Source organism: Pithys albifrons, chromosome 10 (genome assembly GCF_047495875.1).
Source record: "Pithys albifrons albifrons isolate INPA30051 chromosome 10, PitAlb_v1, whole genome shotgun sequence".
Classification (NCBI taxonomy): Eukaryota; Metazoa; Chordata; class Aves; order Passeriformes; family Thamnophilidae; genus Pithys; species Pithys albifrons.
This window is the reverse complement of record NC_092467.1, coordinates 9092904-9107851: the sequence shown is the minus strand read 5'-3', so window position 1 is coordinate 9107851 and position 14948 is coordinate 9092904. Positions and strand designations below refer to the sequence as shown.

At 41.8% G+C, this 14948-nt stretch overlaps 1 protein-coding gene across 1 annotated transcript in view; it reads left to right on the top strand.

Moving 5' to 3' along the window:
- Window positions 1–14948, top strand: part of NOTCH2 (notch receptor 2) — an 85976-nt gene that overhangs the window by 21738 nt on the left and 49290 nt on the right. Inside the window, exon 5 of the mRNA XM_071565402.1 lies at window positions 5419–5541. Within this exon, the coding sequence (XP_071421503.1) occupies window positions 5419–5541 (123 nt within the window). The remainder of the gene's footprint in view (window positions 1–5418; window positions 5542–14948) is intronic.

The window sequence follows — 14948 nt, the reverse complement described above, 5'->3', positions numbered from 1 at the left end:
AGTCTGGCATACAAGCACTTGGTGTGTGGTAATCTGGGAAAGTAAATTCTCCCCTTAAGCATTTCTTTGTTGTTATTTATGTGAAAGATATACTGTTCAGGCTGAAAACAGGGTGACTGTTTTTTCATGAGTATCAATTGGAGTCACAGGTATATGTGGAAAGAGCATTTAGAACTTGTGAAAAATATTCCCTTTTGGGAGTTCTTTTCTTGAGGTGTTGGCTCAAGTGACCTTAAATGTACACTGCCAACCTTAGCAAGTGACTGCACAACAACTTCCTGGGTTGTTTGAGCAAGAATGTGACTTTGAAGAATTTAGCAAAGTCAGTCTTAAAGTAGAAGGATGGATCTTTATTTTTCAAAGCAATTATTTCTAACTATGCATGAAGAGAGGGTGCTTTGAAAATGCTGTGTCTTAACAATAGCTCTTGGAGAATTTATCGCTTTTCTGCTTTGCATCTTTTTAAAATGAAATTGTAAACCAAGTATCTCTGGATTAACAGTCATGATCAGAATTTCAGAATTTTCTGAAAGTCAGTTCTGTTTAGCCAGTTCAAATGCCTTAAGGGAGCAGTGTGGTGGGGGGCAAAAGGGGGGAAGATGAAGTTGGAAGGACTTGATCCTGTAAAGCTGATTAGACAGTTTGTTTTAGTGATTCTCTTACAGGGACACAAGACTGGGTAGGAGCAGATTTTCCCTTAGACAAGTGTGTGGGCTGGCTGAACTATGGTCAGGAAATGAAAATGAGATTACTATAGTAACAGCCACACACCTACACTGCTCACACATTTTGGATTATTAGCTGCTTTTTTTGAATTGTTACACAATGTGTATAGTGGAGTTGAGTTAATGTGGCTTTGAGGGCCTTCACTTCTCTATTTCCTGTATTTGTTTAAGTTGGCCATGCTGTTTTGCTAGCTTGGTTTTTAAAACTAGTCATTTGAAAAACAGCAGAAAAAGGGAGCTGTTGGAGAGGCCCAAATGCTTATATTACACTCTGATAAAGGCAGGGCACCCAGCCATTTCATCCCGCTTAGCGCAGAGCAAAATTTCTGAAGTGTTGGAAAAGGTTCTGTCTGGGAAGGAAAGGTCAACAGAGAGAGAAGAGAAATGGTGGCCTGTCACGCCTGGGGAGGATGTGAACAAGGCCTGCTCCTCTGGAAGAGAGTGCCAAGATTATGGGCTAGAAATTCCTCTTTAACTTCCCTCTCTGAATTGGAGCAATGCCGATGATACTGTGACTATAAATGGAATTGCTCTGTCCCTTCTGGACTGCCTTAAGATGTTGCCAGTGCTCAGTGTTATGGCCACAGATGCAGGAGGCAGTTAGATCTTAAACTGCTGGAGTGGTTTTGGATATGATTTTGCATCTTGTGACCTATAAAACTACTTTGAAGAAACAGCTCAAGCAGCAATTTAGGCATAATTAAGCTACTCTTGGACTGGCCCTGAAATAGGTTCTTATTTCCTGTAGATGTTTTCAGTGTTGTTTTCAGTGATGTTTTGTAAATACTTGAGAATGAAAGCTTGAAAATGTAGGAAAAAACTAGAGCCTGGAGTTACACATCACAGCAGCTTTTCCTACTGTTGCACAAGTGCTGTTTATGTACAGTGTAGTTGAGTTGCTATTTTAAATTCTCAAGCCCCATGTCACTTGTGGATGTACACAAACAAATCTTGCATTAGGTAACTTATGAAGTCATGTGTGTTAACTCAGGATTTGATGGCAAGTATAAAGTGAAGTTACATGTACAGTCAGTATTACATCTGTCTGAATGGTAGCCCTCTCTTTTCTATCTGTCTGGTGTAATCATTTTTCCTCTGGGCTTTGTTGATTTAGGTAGAAACAGGATTGTAGACAAATGAGCATGTTAGGTCAATCATAACAGAGTAGTAGTAAAAAAAAAAAATTCCTTGAAAGCAACTTAACCTGAAGCATTAGTAACTCCTTTAAATATAAGAATGAGCTCGTAGTTATAAATATTTGACAAAAAAGGAGTTCATTTGGCAACTAACCTTTGATGGAATGTTAAACAAGTCAATAGAGGAAGTTCTTAGCTGGGAAAGTGATTATTCATTGTTATCCATCAAAATAATTACCCATTAACTAAGATAAGGACCCTAGGGAATTCCAAGGGCTTGTTCAGGAAACTATCTGTCAGGCTGGAGCAGGGTGTTTATGAGAGCTGGAACACTTCCTGGGAAGAGGAAGTAACCTCACGCCGGTTCCTCACGGAGTGTCACACCGTGCTGTGCGGTGAGCATCACGGATGGGGGCTAACACATCCTGAATTTCCGTGGTGGGGACACTGCTTGCTGGGCTTTGGAGTTGAGCACCTTTTTGTGGCTTGTGAGGTTCTCCTTGGCAACAGCTTTGGGGTACCAGATGGTTTGTTGTGCCCCTGTGCTCTGGATGAGTTGGCTCTCCTACCTGGAATAGCCCAGCTTAGTTTAGCACTCTGTATCCCTAATTTCCCTTCAGCAGGCCCTAAGTCTTGCAGTAACTTGATGTTTTTTTCAGGTGTGATTTCCTGTCCTCGTTACTAATTGGTCCTGTGGAAAGTCTGAGGTGTAGTTTATAGGTTGACATGATGCAAAAGAGTAAGATTTGGAGGGAGCTGGATCTAGTGCACTGGAATGGGGTGGAGATTTCAGATGACATAGGAATAAAGTTATCTGCTTGTGTCAGTCTGTGTACTAGGGGAGGAACAACATGCTCTTAGCAATGGGAATGCTTTTCCCCTTGAGGTTCTCATTCCTTAGTTTGATATTCTTGGAGATAAGGAGCAAAAGTCAGGATGTGTATTGCAAACTGTTCTTGTGCAGGGAGAAAGCAAAGAACATGTGAGTCCCAGCACAGGGGGGAGCAGGAAACAGAGTCAGGTGTCCAAATACATCAAAACAGTGAACTCTGTGGTTTTCTGGAAAAGAATCAGGTTATATAACAGCAAAATTAGATCCTGGGATTCAGCTGGCAAAAAGCTCACGTATCTCAGAGGAACTTCATGCATGTCGTGCTCAAATGTAGGTGCGTTGGTACAGGCAACCATGACTCTAAAGGAGTGATTTTAAGAATGAAATCTAAACTTCACTAGGACAGTTTTAATTATGAATTACACAGATTGCAATGTTGCAGGGTACATGGGACTTGACGAGGACGCAAAAATCACCTTTTACAGCTTTTAGGTGTTCTGAAACTAAGCTGAAGTTGTTCTTCAGAGCAAGACAAATTTAAGGGGAATTTTGGAGTTGGGAAGTTAGGAAAAAAAGAAACTTGTATTTTCTTCAGCTGTGTACTCAAAATAGTGTCCTCTTCACTGTTTCAAGCCTTCCTGATTCTCTTTCCCTTGGAGATGTCTTCTGGCTGAGCACACTTGTCTGTGTGTCATTTCTCTTGGGTGCTTTTACTGCATTGCTTTTTTTAAAGCTCTTTGTTTTGTCTCAATTATACTGTCACTATTGCTATCCTCCAACTTTTAGTGTGGGATTAATGGTTTTCTACATTTGTATGAGATGGGTGAGAACCAGCTCTTAGATGGTAGTATAACTGGTTAAAATGGGAAAATATACAATGGCTTGGTGAGGTTTTAGTATTGAGTGACTTCCATGCTTTATTATTTCTCAAAATCACTGGAGTGCTTTAAATTTGTGTGAAGTACAGTGGAGTTCAGTTTTAAATAAATACTTATTGTCAGGAGTTCATTTACTAGAAAGTAGGATTGGTCTTCATGTTGTCAGTACCGAAGAAATAACAACTTACACTCAGAACCACAGAGACAAAAGGTTTTTTCCATCCTGATCGTGTGCTGAGTGTAATCTGTGATCAGTGGGACGATTCCTCTCAAGTTGAAACACAGGCTGGTAGAAGGCCCTTGTGTTTTACACCTGAGCCTTTGCTCACAGTTTTAAACATAGGGATCTGATCCTAATTGAATTCCTTGGTAATTGTTTCTTAGCACCTTTTACCAGGAAGGTCATGCTGTCATAATTAAGATTCAGGCTTATCATGTTACATTTCTTCTCAGTTTTTAAGCTTACCAACTGCCATGAAATTTGTAGGATCTGGGGTAAAGCTCGGAAGGGCTTTGAAAGGAGAGAGTAATGCTGAAGGTCTTGTTCTTTTGGTTTGGGTTTTGGTTTTGGTTTTTTTAATGTTGTGTTGTTCCTTGCTGATGGAAGCTAATGCACTTGATATGTCTTGACAAAAGCAATTCTCATCACTTCTGACTCTTACCTGTAGAGTTGGAGAAATTCAAGAGATGGAAATGCACAAGTATCACCTCAAGTCTCTTGGGAATAGCAGTAGTCTGGAGAAGCTGCCTCAGCTTTATAGTCTGTCTCATCTGCCACCAAGTATGTTTTGCATTGGACCAGATGTTGTTTAGAGGGCTGTGTGCCTTGATACAGATGTTATGGAAGTGTCTGGAACAGTGCATCAGAAGTAGAGGGGTTAAAGCATAATTTTGGATGAGAGAACTGTGTCATGTTAATATTACATTCCAAAGCAGTGAAGAGGCAGAACTGATGTTTTAAATTAACGTGTGTGTTCTGGAATCATTTACTTCATCCACATTAGCAAGCATCCACTTGTGCTTTGATAAATAGGTCTCTCATCCAGCAGAAATGGCAGGTTTATTTAATGAAGTATGAACTAAATCAGCAGGGGAAATCAAGGGGAAGACAGATCATTGACAGCTCCCTTCCCTAATGTCTCTGCTGCTTCTTTGAAAAGGAGAGGAATATCTAGCAAGGACAATTTGTCAATGTTGCCCTGTTCATTAGGAGCCTGGATTTTCATTGAGGAAGGGTACGTGGTTTCTGCTTTTCGGTCAGGGCTCAGTATGTAAACATTGCTTGGGTGGTGGCTAATTTGTTGATTGACTGACTTGTCTAACTCTGAAGAGGGCCAGATCAGGACTTCAGAAGCTCATTTTCACAGCATGAAAGATCTTTCTTTGACGTAGTCAAGGCAGACTGTGCTGAGCTATTCATGAAGTGAATGCCAGGCACTTTTTTGACATGGGAAAAACTGGTCCTGGCTGATGCTCTAACTGCTGCTTGGTGGACAGTGACAAACTTACCTCATAGTAAACTGTCTTGGTCTTCACTTTGTTTGATTTGAATGACAAGTGTTCCTTAGTCATTTAAGGAGAAAATCCCTGTGTCTTTTTGGTTGTGAAAACACATTTGGCCATGTACCCACAGGAGTAGTGTTTTAACTGTGTCATCTGACCTGCATGCTATTAGCAAAGGCATTCAACAAAGTTTCTGTTGGACGTGCTACATGGAAGTTCCTCAGGATTAGGTTAACAGGGTGAAAGTTTAAGGCAAAAAAAGAGGGGAAGCTACATGAAGGGTGAATTCTCTTCAAAAGAGTTTGGAAACACATTTAATTGTGCTGTCTTTTTGCTTTGTCCAGGTTTTGAGGGAACTGTCTGTGGAAACAACGTTGACGACTGTCCAAACCACAAGTGCCTGAACGGGGGTGTCTGTGTGGATGGTGTGAACACGTACAACTGTCGCTGCCCACCCCAGTGGACAGGTATGTGCTGTGGGAAACAAACACAGGCTTGGGGCCTCCACCAATGAGCAGCGGGAGTTGTCTACAGCTGAATTAAAACTTGGTAGTAATAATGCCAAGGTCATGGGTTCAATCCCCTATGTGGGCCATTGACTTAAGAGTTGGACTCAATGATCCTTGTGGGTCCCTTCCAACTCAGAATAGTCTGTGGTTCTGTGAATGCAGAGCACGTCTGTGCCTGTTGCTGCAGTCTGGGGGGCAGATGTCAGTACAACTCTTAAAAGAAAACAGCATCAAAGCCACCACAATGGAGGGCAGTTTCCCATTGCAGCATTCCAGGCATATATGCATGGATTTGGCAGAGAGGTACTGTGATTCCTGAGCTGAAACACAGAGTTGCCCTTCTTGTATTAATTATAGAATCAACTGGGTTGGAAAAGACCTCCGAGATCATCAAGTCCAGCCCTTGGTCCAACTCCAGTCCCTTTACCAGATCATGGCACTCAGTGCCATGGCCAATCTCAGTTTAAAAACCTCCAGGGATGGGGAATCCACCCCCTCTCTGGGCAGCCCATTCCAATGCCTGAGCACTCTCTCTGCAAAGAAGTTTTTTCTCATCTCCAACTTCAATTTCCCCTGGCAGAGCTTGAGCCCATGCCCCCTTGTCCTATTGCTGAGTGCCTGGGAGAAGAGACCAACCCCCACCTGGCCAGAACTTCCCTTCAGGCAGTTCTAGACAGTGCTGAGGTCACCTCTGAGCCTCCTCTTCTCCAGGCTAAACATCCCCAGCTCCCTCAGCTTCTCCCCACAGGACTTGTGCTCCAGTCCCTTCTCCAGCCTCGTTGCTCTTCTCTGGACCCGCTCCAGCCCCTCAGTGTCTCTCCTGAACTGAGGGGCCCAGAACTGAACACAACACTCAAGGTGTGGCCTCACCAACGCAGAGTACAGGGCAAGGGTCACTGCCCTGGGCCTGCTGGCCAGGCTATTTTTGATACAGGACAGGATCCCATTGGCCCTACGTGTTTCAAAAGTACCAAACATAGCTTTGCTGTTACCGGTGTGTGCACACAGCAGTGTTTTGCTGATACATTTGGGGGTATTTGTAACCTGGGTTAGTGATCATGTAGGTAATTGAAATGCTGCTGAGGACCAGAGCAAATCTGTGAAAGGAGGAATAGGTGAGGGAAAAGAGGGGGAGAGAAGTATTTGTATGAGAAGCTTAAGGTTTTGCTACTATTATTTTCCTACCTGACTGATTTTGATCTGGAGTAGCAAAGCTACTTTTGCTTCATAAATGAGTCTATTTTACTCTGAGTCTGTAGGGGGAAAAAAGTGTGAATTTCAATAAAGTGTTATGCATGATGTAAGGAAGCAGTTTACAGGAAACCCAGTGTTATATTTAGTTGCAAAATGTCTCCATACCTCAAAAATAAACAAATACCTCTGGTTATGGGGTGAGTTTTTTTGAGTCATAGTAGTCATTCTTAGCTAGTGTGCTTTTTCAGTTGAATATGGTTTTGCCCTTGTTTCAAAACCATAAGTAAAAAACAGACCTAAAGTTGGCTTTGAAAAGATCTTTATTCCCTCAGTGAATATTCATTCTTGTCATAAACAGTTTGACGTTAGCTGCAAAGGAGACTGCCAGTTAAGAACCCTCATTAACTTAAAAATATTCTTAATTGAAGTCACATAAAAGAGTGAAGTGCACCACAGCTTGCATAGCTCTGTGAAACTGGCTGTAAATAGGAGAGAATGAGTCCTTCCCTCAATGAGCAAGTGCTCTTGCTTCTATACTGCGTCTCTGTGTCCTTAAAGCACGCGGAAAGTGAAACCTGTAAAGGAAAGCATGAAGAGAACTTGGGTGTGGAGGCAACAAACCCATAGTGACCCCTAAAATCTTGTTCTATGCCACAGGAATTATAAACCATGTTATGATTTCTAGCATCTGTCAGTATCAAATTATCCTCAGGTTTATTCCTGAGCACGGGGGATATGATGGTCATGAGTATATAATCTGCAAGGGATTATTTTGCTATCATAAATTTAGCTCAGTTTACAGGATTTGGGTGAAGGTCTGCTGTCAGCTAGAGATGACTTCTGCAGCTCTCCTGGAAGAGAGCTTGGTGGTAATAGGCTGTGATTCTGTTTGGTTTTGTGGTAGATTGTCTCTCTGATCAACCACTGAAGTTCTTTGCAACGCAGTTGTGGTGGTGCCCTCTCTGAACCTCTTATGGGCTCTGAATAGCACTGGGAAAATTGTTGCACCTGTGTTGTGGCCTAGTCTTGTGCCATCTTTCTTCTCTGTGGACAGTCTCTCCAGAAAACCTTGTGTGCATGAAGGATGCTTCGCTCTAGGGAAACCCTGGAAAGAGAGAGGAACTCCCCGAGCCTTATGTTCCCATGGCTTTATAACACAACGTAATGGAATGGGCTCTCTGAGAATTTTCTTTGTGGTGCAGTCAAGGTTATCAGTGCAGCAGTGGTTTTAGGTGATGGGTTCTCAAGGCCATTGTCTTTCTAGACTTAAAATCTGGTTGGTTTGGAAGTGATCTCGCAATTCAGGAAACAGTAGCTTGGCTGTTTGAACAATGAAGGTTACAGCCTTTAGGGAACTGAACTGTCTTGTCTGAAATGCATAGTGCCAGTTTCTATGACTCTTCCCTGCCAGTAGCTTTTTCTTGAAAGAAATTTATTTCTCTGAATGGGCTTCAATCCCTTTCCTTCATCTTCAAATAGAGACCAAGAAGGTGCAGGAAAACAGAACGTGCCCAGGCACGAGACATGAGGGGCGACACTGAGGCAGGGCACAAAACAGGGAAGGTGGATGGAGCACTTCTGGAATAGTTTGGAGAGAGAGAGAGATATGACTTTTCTTAAGATTAAACTGAAGTTGATGCTGACAGATGTAAACTACAATAAAACATTAGTTATTCTGCAATAAGGAAATGCGTAAGTGTAAGTCCATCCTTTGCACAAATGGGGTTTATAACATTTCAAATCATCTCTAAGGTAAGTGAAGAGGGGAGAGCTGAGCAGACAACTCTTTGGGGTCCATCCTGATGGATGTTACAGCCCAACAGTGTCAAACCATGAGAATGAACACTTCAGGAAATCAAAAGCAACCAGTGAGACTCTGAGGGTAGAGGACATTGTGTGCTGCTGCTGGAAAAAAAAAAGGCCCCAAATACATATCCATGAGTAAGCATCAGCCAACACTAAAAGGACTAATTTTCTAAAAATACCTAACAGTGTCGATGTGCTGTCTTCATAACAGTCTCTTGTTTCAAATACTTATCAACTAATCTTGGAGAAGTTTGTTTGTCTGTTTGTAGCTTTAGTCTTTATTTAATCTTTCTGCTGCGAATGATGCTCTGTTGTGTTTGTTAATGCAGTTTGTGCTTCATAGCAGAGGGAAACCAATGCCCTGCTCCTTGCTAGAAAAATCAAGAAGCTGTACTGTATCCAGTGAAGAAAAGTTTTGTGTAAAGTAATATTGAAACATCCTTTACTAAAACAGAATCTGTCCTGATTCCTTTTGGTAACCATCTGCCTCTTGTAATTCTCTGACAGGTGGTAGGCTGGGCTACATAGCTATGCATTTTTTTAAAAAGATACTTTTTTTTCTACTTGCTCCCACCTTTTGTGACACTGTTTGCTTTTGATCTCATTTCCTGCTCCTCAAACAGAGCTCATTGCTCCTTTTTTGTTGAAGTGCCTGCCTTCTCATTCTCATTTGCTGCTTTTTCCGGAAAGATAAAATCTTGCCTTTCAAAAACAATGACGAGAAATTCCTGCTTGTCACTGATGTTTTTGCCACCTTCAAGTTCTCGTATTTCTTCATATGGTTAAACTGGTAATCAACCTCACAAATTTGTAACTGACAAGACAGTTTTGGATGTTTGTGTGAAACTGCCCCAGATCTTTCCTGTTGCTGAATGTTATCTGATTGTGGTGTTTAAGGATGAGTTTATATTGTCCCAGGATAAGTCCTTTGTCAAAACTGCTGTTTGTTGGGTCATTTCAAAGCATGGTGTTGCAGATGTGTGACAAAGCTTCACCTTTTCTTGAAAGGAGGCCTGGATGCTTTTGTGAAAGGCTTGAAGTCTATTCCTGTGTCCATGACAGGACAGAGAATTTGGTGGGTGTGATTTGAGTCAAAATTAGCCAAAAATCCTGGCTAATGTCTGTGCCATGTGACGACTCTGCTTTGTGCTGCTGTTCTGCAGCAGTTAAACCAGCCCCATGGGCTCACTGTGGTCAGAGGAGGAAGGTGTCTGTGCTTTCTCTCCCATCTCCAAGCCACTCTTCCCCTTTCCCTGAGCTGGCACTGGTATTTGTTGGAGTGTGCCACTTTAACTCACTAATCTGGTAAAAAATCCCATCCCCTTTTTTTTTTCTTTCTTTCTATTTTTTTTTTCATTTTTCTCTGGGATCAGGAATTAAAATTCACAAAGCAGTCTCATGGGTGAGTGAATGCAGAGGAAGTGATGGCAGTCCAGGGCTGTGAAGTCATATGGGAGGTTAGGGTGTCCTTCCACAGATGCAGTTGAAGCCACGGAGAATTTAAAGGATACTCAGTCATTCCAAACTACAGCTGATCTGAAGAAACAAAGCTTTGCTTAAAACGCACCTGTTTATTCTGTTGATCTAAACTGTGCAACTTTGGGTCATAAAAGATGACTTGAAAATTTGCATGGTGAAGTGATTAACAATATAAAATTATACAAATGCTTTTGCTTTTCTTGGCTGAGAAGGACTCCTGCCTGACTGGAAAGTTTGCAGCATTTCAGAGGGTCACTGTGAGTCTGTGTTTGGCTCAAATCATGTTTCAAGAACAGCGCACAGCAGAAGTTGGTTTGTATCCTCCAGGAAGTGAAGTCCTTTGCACAGTTCACTCCTGAAGTGCTGCATCTGGAGCTGTGGGATGTCTCTGGGTTTGGGGGACACACTGTGCCCACACTCAAGTGGGTTTTGGGAGTCCTATACTACACTGCTTCAGTTGCAGGCTTGGCCTGCTTGCTCCCTTTCATTATTTCTACCCCTGTAGAAAGGCAAGACTCCCATGGCAGTTGTATTTATTTGGGCTTTGTTTTCCCTTGAAAATAGGGCACCAGTGAACTGTATATTTTGAAATCTGGGCAACCTTTGTCTCAAGGGAAGCACAGTGTGCTAACAGCTGACTCCACCAAAGAACTCCAGCACTGGGAGCTGCAAATGTTTGTCTTGAGCAGAAAAGCTCTTCAGGCAGCAGGGCTGTTCTTTTTAATTAAAATAGCTGTTAGCTTGGTCATATGCTCTTACACACTAGCACAAGGGTTACTTTTGGTGCAGAGCTTTAGGCAGGAATTTTCAAAGCAGGGAGTTAAGGGTTCGATTCCTATTTAATTAGAGTAATATTTGCTCCCTACCTTGATTTTCTTTGAAAATCCCAGCCTTAAACTCTGGACAGACGTGACTTTTCTTTGCTAAGAAGGGAGGATGAACATCAAAAGGCTAATGTTTAACATTACAATGTTTTACATTTTTATGTAAGTTCACAGGCTCTGGTATTTTGTTTTTTACAGCTTTCTTTGCCAAATACCACTTTCCTCGGCTTGTGTGTCACAAAGTGTACTGCAACAAGTCGTGTTAGTTCAGTGTTCAAAAAATTACCGCCTGCCTGGAGTACTTAGACTCAAAATGTGGAGGAACTAACTCTCACAGTAGATGATATGGATCATAAATGTTGAACATGCCAGTCTCCTAAGTCATTAAATACACATCCTTGCTATTCTCTAGAGCGTGTTGATCATTACGTGACAGCACTGTTGGAGCTGAACTCTTTTCCAGTTCTGGTTGCGTTATCCTACATGACATCCAAACACCTTTGTATGAGCTAAGGGAGGCTGAGTCACTCCTGTGAGAAGTGCAGTCATCTTCCCTAGCCGTGTAGCAATGGTCAGCTTTCTGGTGCTTTTCCAGGCTTTATTAAAAAGCATAGTGGCCTCTTTGGTACTGGCTGAGATCCGTCTGTGCCAAAATTGACAAGTTGGCTGGTGTCACTACAGTAGTATCTCCAAGAGACAGCTCTGAAAGAGGCCAAGAGGGATTATGATTCTTCCTTCATGTTTGAACTGGCAGATACAAAGGGAGCAGGGAGCACGTGGCAGCCTCTGGAGCTGGCAGCTCTGAGTTTGAGTGTACAAATTATTTGAAGTATCAGACACAGAGAGACTTTATCCTGTATGTTGTTTGTTTCTCTTGCGGTACTTGATTCCGGTGTTGTGCAGAGCAGATGGATTTCAGAGGCATTAAAAGTTACACCCTTTAGTCAGTACCTTATCCAGTATGGATTCTGGAACACCTACCACAACCTCCTGTTTGTTTTGTGCTGCTTTTCATTTCCCAACTGCAGGAGGTAGCTGTAATAAAACACCTGAGGTGTTAACAGCTGAACTGATCTGATGACAGAATGACAGCATCCAATTTAGACCACACTGCTGCTTCTTCCCTTCTGTCTTTGGTGACTTTCCAGGTTGGGAAATACTCTGCAATCAAATGTGCCAGATCTCTTGTGGAGATGTCCTTAAGTTTTCAGTACATCTTTCATATCTTTGGCACTACAACAAAGTAGACCAGACCCCTCTGGTGAGGCTGGATTGGTGAGTGTGTGCTGTGAGACCAGTCTAATAGGTAGCAGTTGTTTTATCTGCATCTGACTTGTTCCTGGCAGTTTCTGCCCCTTCCGTTGTACTTAGAGTGAAGTGATTTGTCTTTGGGTAATTACTGAAGATATGTTGCTGAGATAGCTTGAGAATAGGAAGCTTTCATTGTAAGTTTTGGCTCCAACCGTTAATTTTTTTTGCCTTGCAGATCTTTCATTTGTTAGGTATTTCCCTGATTCACTGGGTTTTCCAGAGAAGGTAAAGAGAAGGACAAAGCTGAGAGTAGCGTGGTGATGTGTGTTTCCTGTTGTTTGCTTCTCTCTCCTGCTGCTGTCCCCAGTCATTTCACCTCCCACCACCATATTAAACCAACCTGTCATTAGTGCATCAGTAATAATTTTTAATGAATTGTGTTCTGATAATTTGTATTATTGCCTCTGAAGAGCTCAGTCAGGACTGCCCTCACTACCCAGTAGTCTGTGGGGAGTGATTTAGGGCAGTATTTAATGGGTCAGACCATGTGTAAGTCTGTTAAAGCCCAGAGTTTTGTATTTGGGGGTTGTAAAATCCCTTGTAAAAGCCTATTAGTTCCACTACATGCTTCCCAGTGTGGTTATGAAATTAAACTCTTTTCTCCACCATATTAGTCTAAAATAAACACAGATGCTTACTCTGTTCTCTACAATTGTAGGTTCATCTTCAATTGTTCAAATTCTATATTAAGCTTTTAAGATTTATGATATCTTGGATGGTATTTGGCATTGCCCAAGATCTATTAAAAACAAAAACAAAACACCTACACCTGAAGTTTGGGAATGGCTGCTACTGCTTTGCTGCTCTGGGAGAAGGATGCTGTGAGGTCCTGGGGAAGGAGTGTATTTTTGAGAATATGATGCTTCTTACTTCTTGAGAAAAGAAGGGAAAAAATAGTTGGCTTCAGTCCTTTTTTTCTGGGGAAACTGCTGTAATACTTAAGCAGGGAAGACCTTTACTAAAAACACATGCAACTGGGGGTACTTCTGGCAAATGTAAACAGTATAGTCCATGGAATTTTGTGTGTGCCTGAAGCCATCCTTGAAGCTGAAAACATCAGTTGTATTCACTGGATTGCCTTCAGGGAGCTGTGGAGATGGCATTGTAGGAGCGTCTGGAATTTGGATATGGTCTGGACATAACACTTGAGATCCCTTTAGGTATTAACCTGTTTATTGCTTTGGACATTTTGATCTATATGGAAGTGCTCCCTCTTTCAGAGAAGTTTGAAGTTCTTTGCTTTGAGATACCTTGTGTCAATAAAGCAGATGATATAAATAATCAAATATTTTCTTTTGTATACTTTGCCTCATATTGTATCTTCCCTGAAATAACTGTTGTATTATACTTTTTACCCTTTGTGGGTAGCAATTGCTTTGTAAGTCTCGTAGGAAAGTCTTCTCTCCACCAGTCTGTTAGTCTATGAACTCTATCTCTTTGCAGTGTGTTTATTCAGAGGTGGTGGCTTCAATACTGTAAAATATACCAGACTGAAGCAGTGCCATTGCTATTGCACAAGTGTTTGCATTAGTTATTCTTCCTTGTAGTCAAATGTCTGCTCGGTGGTGTTTATTTTGTTGATTAAAGCTGTGATTGAGCAGAGGTCCCCACTGAATTGTTCCAGGGAGGCTGATGTTTCCTCAAGGAGTGCCTGGCCTAAACCCTCTGCAGCAAGTCTGTTTGCCTTTGTATTTTACTTGGCGTTTGTGCATCAAGCCTTGTCTGCTGTTGCACTGCCCAACAGCCTCACTTGGTTGAATCCAACTGAAATGCCTTGGCTTCCTCTTGGAAAACATAAATGTTATTTTGTAAAAGATACCACTGCCTACTGTTCATCTCCTTCCAGACCATTAATTGAATGCTCAAATGCCTGTATGCATTAATTGTGAGTTATTTCAATGCATATGGATAATTCTATGGGTTAAAAATTAAATTGGCTGCTTTCACAAATACACAATTTGAAAACATGGGAGCTAAAGTATTTTTCATAAACCCCATTTTCCTAGAAGGCTTGATGGCTCTGTAGTTTTTCCTTTTCCTTTTGTGGAGCAGACTCACAGAACAGCGTGAGGAGACTGAGCTTTGACCTGACGGATCAATATATGTTGGGTTGCACTGTCAATGCAGGTGTTTTTCTTGTGTTACAAGACAGAACTGGCCAGAGGAATGTCCTTCTCCAGTCAGCTGTGATCTGCCAGCTGGCATCCTGGACATACAGGTGGTTAGAGAGGAGAAGAAACTGCATGGTCCTTTGTGGTGTGGCCTTGATGACCTTCTGCCACAGTTAGATTCAGTCATTTATACAAATACTGTGCCTTATCTCTTAGCCTGTTCTTGAGTCTTGGTAAGATGCTGTTCACCTTCTCACTTAGTAGTCCTTTGAAACTTGAATTAAAAATACAAACAGTTCTAACGAGCCATGCTTTCTTTAGCTACACTGATAGTATTCAGAACTCATACAGTGATCTTTGGAATACTTTGTGAATTAAATTACTTTTTCAGGGAGTTTCTGCCTAGATCTGGTTTATAGTTCCCAAATAGCCCTTTCAGCAGAGCCAGTGAGCTCTTTCCTGTATACTGGAGTGCTAGTCTGAGATAAGTGACAAACTTTTGGTGAGCTACTGAGGAGATGGGGGTATAAAACTGCTTGAAACTTGATACTTCTAATGAGTCTCTTAAGACCCTGATGACCAGTATGTGATTCTCTCTCAAATATCTTTCCAGTATCACTAAACTTGTAAGATATTCTGA